The sequence below is a fragment of the Harmonia axyridis genome, chromosome 3, assembly GCF_914767665.1.
Source record: "Harmonia axyridis chromosome 3, icHarAxyr1.1, whole genome shotgun sequence".
Classification (NCBI taxonomy): domain Eukaryota; kingdom Metazoa; phylum Arthropoda; class Insecta; order Coleoptera; family Coccinellidae; genus Harmonia; species Harmonia axyridis.
In genome coordinates, this window is record NC_059503.1 from 15192558 (window position 1) to 15200854 (window position 8297).

The following is an 8297-nucleotide window of genomic DNA, read 5'->3' on the forward strand; positions in this document are numbered from 1 at the left end:
GCAGTAAAATCGACCTTCCCCCATGTACCTAACAACCAACATGAAGGTACTAAGACAAGGTAGATGCCCATTCTTCGAGTCCAAGGATTACGCGGCGTTCTGGTTGCGACTTCTTCCATTTTATATATTCGCGAATCATCATTGAAACCTTATAACTGGATGGAGGGAATCGAAAGACCTTGAAGAGTTCTTAACCGAGTAGAAGTCAATAAACGGAAAATTATACTGAACCCAATTATCTTGCTTGAGTTGGTATACATATTTATACACCTTTAGACATAGTCTAGAGCTATTTTTAACCGTTCATGACAGGGAATAAGGCTAGTAGCAGTTGACATTTTATTGTTCAAAAGTGATTGTATACATCAAAATCAAAATCCCAACATTTAGCTAGATAAGAAGTCGGACCTGGAGAACAACTTCTTGTGCCCATGGCGACCAAGCCACTTGGGTTAATTAAGAACAACGCTTCGGCTTCTGATTGGTGAACTTTTAGCTCTAGTACAAATTAATTCATTCGTTGTAATGATTATCCTCAAAGTATCACTTTAGACATGATCTAACAAGAAAAAACTTGTCAAACACTACTCATCTGTAATGAGTTGATGCAGAGATCTTGATTTATAGGTAACAACCTATGCATTTTCTTTCTTTTTTTTTGTAATGAGAATACTTACATCTCTCATACATTTTATCCGATGAATAACGATCCACTCGAGATAAGTACACTCAGGTGCAAAAAAAACGCAACAAGTTGATATTTAGTAAAATTTGAAATCTCATAGTTTTCTTATTTTCAGCTCAATTTTTGAAATTTTCAAAATTTTTCTATTAATCTGTAGATAAAATTATTAATTACAACTTGGATATTCAATCTTTTGTTCACTGCTGGCTCATTAGTCACTACCTACAGTGTTAATTAGAAGTTTGTTGTTAAACCCTAATTTTGAAACATCCTGTGGAATAATTTCGTAGTCAAATTTTTTCAAATTACCAATCTTCATGAAGAACCATTTTTTTCAACAGTTTGTTTTTTGGTTCATGGCGTTAAACGCACTAGTTTTCTTAATGGATAAATAAACTCCAATCAACAGTTCACCCAATTCGAAGAAATGAAAACATTTTGACGATTTGGCTTTGCTCATTATGCTATAATGAGAAGGCAACAATAAGTTGTTCAGTTGTAATGATAAACAATCAGTTCAAAATTTGTTTATGCAAACTTATTGAATTCAAGTAAAAAATAAAACTTCAAAACAAATCAATTCAACTGTAACGTAAAAAACCTTTTTTTAATTTGGATTTATATTTTGTATTACCCCCTCTAGCTCTTAAATTATTACTGCCTCAATACATTGGATAAGATTGTCGCTTAGGGTCGAATAACATCTTGAGGAAAATTTAATTTCTGAAGTAGGTAAACCGCCGATGATAAATGCACTTAAAGGCATGTAACTCAATGTTGAAAAGGAATGGTTATGAGGAATTTGAAAAAATTTGACCACGAAATTATTCCACGGAATATTTTACAAATAAGGTTGAACAACAAACTCCTGATTCACCCTGTATAGTGACTAATAAGCCAGCTTTTAAAAAAGGAGTGAATATGAAAGTTGAAACTTATAATTTTATCTACAGTTCACTGGAAAATTTTTAAAAATTGAGCTAAAAATAAGAAAACTATATCAGACTCGCATCTCCGAAACTAAAAGTTCTAGGACTTACTGGTAAATTATATTGGATTCAATATAGGTAATAGCAATACATGTTTTTGATTTCGATTGCATAATCATGTTTGGTTAATTTTCTGAGAAATACTTTTTTTCGAGTTGTTCGATGATTTATGGTGGGCTCGTTCGCTGAACAAATCACAATGACTGTAATTTTGAAAAGAGAATGGTCTTAAACTATGTATAATGTTCGACTCGATGATAACGAATCTATCCTTAATTTTGATCCTGTACTTTAGAACGGAAGAACCCAGAAACTTTAAATTTACAAGGTAGGTTTCAGATCTTGCCGCGGTTGAGTTCGTTAATGAGCAAATATTCCCTTTGAAACTGTGAATTACATCGAGATGCACTTGGATGTAGAATGCCAATTTTACGCCAAATGCAAATTTTCATGCTGATTTAAAAAAATTATGACAGTTTATCGAGATGGGCGGCCCTGAAGCCCAGACAGGAATCATTCTTTTAAAGCAAAAGTGGCCTATGTCCGCGCATTTTCCTAACAGAAACAGATAAGTTTGACAAACAAAGAGAAGTAAAAAAAATTACCTCATTCCAAAGATGTTCCGATGGGTTAGAAAATACACAAATTGTCACAATAACAGCCATAATATCACAATGACAGCTAAAATGTCTCGATGACAGCCAGAATGTCACTTTGACATTAGTTGTCAAATCTCAATTTATATCCTTAAAATACTTAGTTATTCATAATACTCGTACAGAACTCGTTTTTTACTTTAGCAACTATAAAAGTAGAAAAAATGTAGTATAGTTCATCCAAAGTCACTTGAACTAGTTCATAAAAATGCTTGGCCAGATGTCCCTTTGAAGTGGATACCGCAATCCGTTAAATACCGCTAAATACTTCGAAAGTATTGTCAGACAATAAATTCACTGGCCCCAAATGAATATTTTGAAACTTGGACAACTCTTGCATAATCGAAATATTCTGCTTCCTCTAAGTGACTCCGGATATACTATAACAATCAATTTTTTTTTCTATCAAATGTATTCCCTAACATATATGTTTCTACAGGTATATGGAGTTATGAGGTCTCCAAGGGCGCATAAATGAATGAGAGCTAAAAATCTGACTTCACATCAGTGTCTTCCTCATTTTTTTGCTTCAAAAATTTATGGATCGTGTTCTCGAGCTAGGAGAATGAGAATCAATGCGCTATTGCAATCAATTGTTATACCAAATTTCATGCAAACAGCTCTCAAAGTTTTCAAGAAACGCTCTAAATGGAGGACCTCTGGCTTGGCCAGGTTTCAGTTTCGGGGGGAGTTTTCAAGGCAAGGGCGTATACAGAAGCCAATAACAAATTCTTTTCTCAGAAATATATGAGTATTTGGATTGCCCCTACATTGTTACATAGATTTCTACCGGACCTCCATGTTGAAACACGAATATGGCATAATTCGCCTCTTTTTATTTTAATTAATGTTGACATCTTCCATATTTCGGGCGGGGGTTGAACCCTATAAACGCCACCCCTGGCTAAGCCCGTATGGAATCTGAAAATCAACCTAATATACAAATAATAAATGTGTATTTGAAATGTTTTTTTTCCTTTCCATATATTGATCCCTCGGATTCAAACCTGTAAGCTCCTCCTGAATGCCAAGTCCTTCAAACTAAAAACACGTACAGGCAAACACGATTGTAGCCTTACAATACTCGAAAAATAGTTCTTCAAATTGAATCATTGCAATATAGCAAACTGATTTGTTTTACATCAAATCAAAATTAATTTCCTTTGACGATTTCAAAATTTCATCAGTTATAAAAATTAATACCCATATCTAATTCACAATAATACAAAGAAAACACTGAAAATTTTATTCTATAGCATATTATTTCCTTTTTTATTGCAAAATATTTTGTTCACATATGAAATCGAATTAATACATATTTGGATAAATTATAAAAAGTAACACTCGGTGAGATTCTAACTCAGGTTCAGTCAGTTTTGTTTGATATAATTTTGTCATTGTATTTCCAAGCAAATAGGTATGTCACGAGATATATCCGAAGTAACAGCTCCACAGAGGGTGTGTGTATAATTTTAATATTCATTTTAAATTAATTCTACTTTCCAAGTATAGACCCATTTGAATTTCATAATTCATTATGAAGAATTCTTATTGGAAAGGAAAAACTAAAAAAGAGGAAAAAATCTTCGAAAAGGCATAAATTAAGAACATAATTGGATATCATATCAAATAAAAGAAGAACTTTCAACAAAAGATATATTAACTAGAATTTCAGAACAATTACAATGAAAAATCATTCTAGAAGATTTAAGTCGCTTCAAAAAATGTTGGATATAAATTAACTTGTACGGCAGGTTGGTACTTCACTCATTCCTATCTGCCCTTGGTAAAATTGATTAGATAATCTATAACCCATACTTGCAAGCATAGTTTCAAAAGGATCTACTGACATCCTTTGTTGGTTGTCTTCAACGACTGTAGGGAGATTCTTCACAAGTCTTGTATTGACCTCACCATTCTGTTGATAGGAATAAATTCATGATTAACTCTAGTTAGAAGTACAAAACTATATATTATTAAAAATTTAAGTTACCTCTTTCTCAGGAGACCATAGTTTAACAACAGGATCAATTCCACTAGATGCTATAAAACAAGCAGTAGGATGAGGCTGTATGCAATTAACAATGGATACATCACCCCAGAGAGCATTCACTATATCTCCTGTGTATTTATCCCAAATAAATATAACACCTTCATCTGAACCAGCACATAGATAATTTCCTTGTTCACCTGTAAAAACAAACCACTATCTCCATCAATAATTAAATACAACTTTGTAAATTCCCTATATAACAGGCTATTTGGCAGATTTTTCAAATAATCTCAAGTTTTTCAATAATGGTTATTGAGCACATAAAATTAAAAAAAAATGTAAATTTGAAGGAGGCAATTTCATAGAATGTGGCATCAGTAAAAACAATGAAGTATAATGTATTTGTTTCCATTATTATTCAACCATTTTCTCTTGTGAAGATCATTTTGATGTGAATACAATTTTACTTTCAATGAACCTATTCAGACCCTCAAAATAACTAACATATTTAATTGTAAAAAATGAACAAAATTTGTGGCAAAACACCATATGCAAAGGAACAGAAATACAAATTGACAACATTGTAAATTTGCCCAATCGAGTTTGTTTATCATCACTTGATTATAAGAATGAATTATTTAGTCTATACAGCTTTTTTAGGATATTTGATTACTTTTTTCAGATAATGGATGTTGTTTCTTGAAGTCTAATCTATAAGAATATCAATAAATAGGACCATATTTTTTATACAGTCAAATAGCCTATTTTCAACCTCTACAGGAAACAAGTTCAACTCACCTAAGAAATTAACTTCTTTTATGTCAGTTGTAGTGTTACAGTGTCCCACATATCTGCTCCGATAATCAATTGAAGCCTGTCGTAGGACCTTCTCTTGAGGATCAATCTTATTTTGACCATCTCCATTTTTATCAGCTGATAAAAATTTTATCGTACCACATAAATCTGAATAGTCCTTTGAATCTTTCAGCTCAGGGAATTTCATGATAGCAAATTTTGCCCACTCATTAGCTTCTTTCGACCATTTTAAGGTCACTAGACATTTAATAAGGCCTAAATGTACTTTCACCACATTGGGACAATGTTGCAGTAAAAGGAGGTAATCTCTTAGTGCGGCATAAGTATCTCCCATCCTGAAAAATGGTAGAATAATGAAGAACATCTTCCTATGAGATATATTGATCAATAAAATCAATAATATGGCAACTAAAACAACTTCAATTTAAAGTTGTACTATTCTTGAGAGAAGAATATTTTTTTAATTGAATGTTAGCAATTAATTTTTTAAAACTCGTGAGATATGGACTATCTACTTTTGATAGAAACTGATTATTAATGTTTATTTAACTTTTATTTTGAGACTAGTTGAGTTTTTTGTTTATTGTACCCTTTCTCTAGAACAACTCTGTTTACCCAACTGCAAAAGGTTCTCCAATAGCAGAAAAAAAATTTTCTGATCCAGGTTAACCTCTAGGCCAAACTGTACCATAGTTTTTAACAAGAGTCCCCAAAAGTGTGTAAGAAAAAATAATGCTATGTGCATTTCAAAACTTCATTTGATTCAATAATGTCCTTTTACCATAAAATCAATATGAACAAAAATTGTAAAAATATTTTTACACTTTGAAAATTTGGTAGTGAACTGATTAATAATAATCATGTTCATATTGAAAGCATACACATTTTTTACAACGATTAAAAATAAAATCACCCAACCGAATTGTAGATCTTTTGTTCTCTACCCTAGTCATTCATGAAAACCCAAGGGGGTCGTCATCGCTTAAATAAAACAACTAAATGTTCATATTCTAAATTAAACTCACCAATTCCTCTGAAAAAGTTTTTCAGCTCTATTTATATATTCACAAAGGCAAGTTGGTGTACTCATATCTGTAATATCACTCTTTACAGAACTATCCTGTAAATACAAAGGTAAATCAAAATCTGAAGTATACCATGGTATCACAATAATTGCATCTAGATTGGAGTAATGTTAGTTATTTACCATAGTTTCACAGCAAGGCCGATAAAGGTTCAACTTTTTTGATGTGACATCTGTTGGAATCAAAATTTCATTGATGTGTTCTGTGCTGTTTACATCGAAGAGGTAGATTTGTTCTCCACCCATATTAACCAACATCTCTGTACCTGCAGAATTGAAGGCAATGTAGGTAGCTGCTAACTTAAAATTCATCAAACTGAAGTTCTCTTTCGCTAAATGCCCAGGAGAATAATATTGCACACAATTTGTGTCTGTCAGTACAACTGGTGATCTTTTGAGGGAGTCAATTGAGCAACTCTTCTTCAGCTAGAATTAAAATATAATTAACAGACTAGGAATACCTACAAGAAGGATATTAGGTTTCGATAGAAACCTAATATATAGATATATACTATTAATAATTCCTTGCTATGTGATAACCACATTAATTGCATTGCATCTTTAGACCTGCGACTACATTGTTTTCTTTGTTGAAGTAATACTTTGATGAATTGAAATTTTAAGCGGGTTTGTACTAAAATACAACTATAATTCAATGTTGTTTTAAGTTTCCTAAGATTGAATGTTTTTTTTAGAGAAAATGACTCTTGCAATAACTAGCATGTTTCATTCTTTATCAACAAATTATAATTTTCTTGGTGCTTCTGTAACAATCATGTAAGATGTAATTATTCATAGAATATATTTCAGTAAATTCTATTATCACCTAGGATCCCTCTTCTAGGCGTGCCTTATCTATTTATTTTGTTCTTATGTTTTTTTAACATCTAAATATCTTTGTCCTTTGTTGAATTGGGCTTTTTATACTTACTTTCACATTTGAAACTACAACTTTTCGTCTATCATATAAGCGGACAAAACAATCATTAACCCCTACAGCTACATGATTAGGATTTGTTGGATTCACTTGTATACATTTTACTTCTGTTGCATAGCTCAAATCTACAAAAACTTTCGCCTCTTCTCTGCAGTCATGGGGCTCTCTCATATCATACTGTCTAGAAAATATAATAGGGATAAAATTACAAATTGAATGAAAATAAATAATATTTAATCCAATAATGAATACTAACAATACTAAACCATCTTCACCAGCAGACCAAAATAACATTGGTTGATCTGGACAAGTTGCCAGTCTTTTAACTCTTCCAATATGGCATGAACACTGTAAAAGTGGAACCTCCTTGGATACAGCTTCGTGCACATTCTGTACAATAACTTTACAATCCCCTGCAGCAGTTGCTATTATAGAGTCGTTAGAGTCCAAAAACTGCAAGGAACAAATTAGATGTTGTATTCATCATTTATTACCTGCTGAACTATCTCTAGAAAAACTAGTAAAAGGATTGTTCTAGTAAAACGGGGAGGTACTTACTTTGACAGAAAATATATTTCCTACGTGGGGGGTAGGAATAACTTGTAACTTCTTATGATGAAATGGGTCCCAATAAATAATGTTGGTGTCATCAGAGCCAGACGCTAAATGTCTTCCATCTGCAGACCATTGTAAACAATTAACACATCCTTGATGCCCCTTAAGTTCATATTCTAAACCCAATCTTTTCAGCAAAGCCTCAGTGAAATGACATTGTTTTTGAACTATACCAGCGTATTCCGGATACACTTCCCTGGCTCTCAACAACTTCAAAACATCGTGATCGTTCTTCCATTTTTTCGTTTTCCTTTCCATCTGCGGAATCTCTTCGAAGTAATAATGAGGTGTGAATCAAGCTGTCTCACCTTTTATTACGTTCATTAATCTTGATGGAAATGTAAATGATCAGATTATATCAACCCTATTTTGAAGCTTTCTAGAGTATTTTTGTTTTTGTTTTTAAATTCTAGAAATTGATATTGATGACCTTGAATACAACACTGCCAAATGACACTGACAGCTGTTACATTGACAGCAAACATCAAATCATAGAGCGTTTTTTTTATGGACAAGAGCACA

General features: G+C 32.4%; 1 protein-coding gene across 2 annotated transcripts; it reads right to left on the reverse strand.

Annotated features, from left to right (window-relative positions):
- Nucleotides 1-3972: 3972 nt before the first annotated feature.
- Nucleotides 3973-8228, reverse strand: LOC123676215 (WD and tetratricopeptide repeats protein 1-like). 2 transcript variants are annotated; one of them, XM_045611984.1, is made up of 8 exons: nt 7719-8228; nt 7417-7613; nt 7155-7341; nt 6347-6649; nt 6165-6259; nt 5122-5474; nt 4324-4520; nt 3973-4248 (listed from the first exon to the last, which is right to left on the reverse strand). In XM_045611984.1, exons 1-8 carry the CDS (start codon nt 8031-8033, stop codon nt 4069-4071), a joined length of 1827 nt encoding a protein of 608 aa, XP_045467940.1. In that variant the 5' UTR covers nt 8034-8228; the 3' UTR covers nt 3973-4068. The 2 variants fall into 2 exon arrangements, with proteins under 2 accessions (XP_045467940.1, XP_045467941.1); XM_045611985.1 differs by having other exon boundaries at nt 6347-6646; nt 7719-8213.
- Nucleotides 8229-8297: the final 69 nt, after the last annotated feature.

Bases quoted from the DNA above. Each gene is read 5' to 3' on its own strand.
- LOC123676215 (XM_045611984.1), bottom strand. From the start codon at position 8,033: ATGGAAAGGAAAACGAAAAAATGGAAGAACGATCACGATGTTTTGAAG. The intron at 6,650-7,154 runs GTAAGTATAAAA...TTTTAATTCTAG, and splicing joins TTGTAGTTTCAAATGTGAAA to CTGAAGAAGAGTTGCTCAAT. The intron at 6,260-6,346 runs GTAAATAACTAA...TTGTATTTACAG, and splicing joins GGCCTTGCTGTGAAACTATG to GATAGTTCTGTAAAGAGTGA.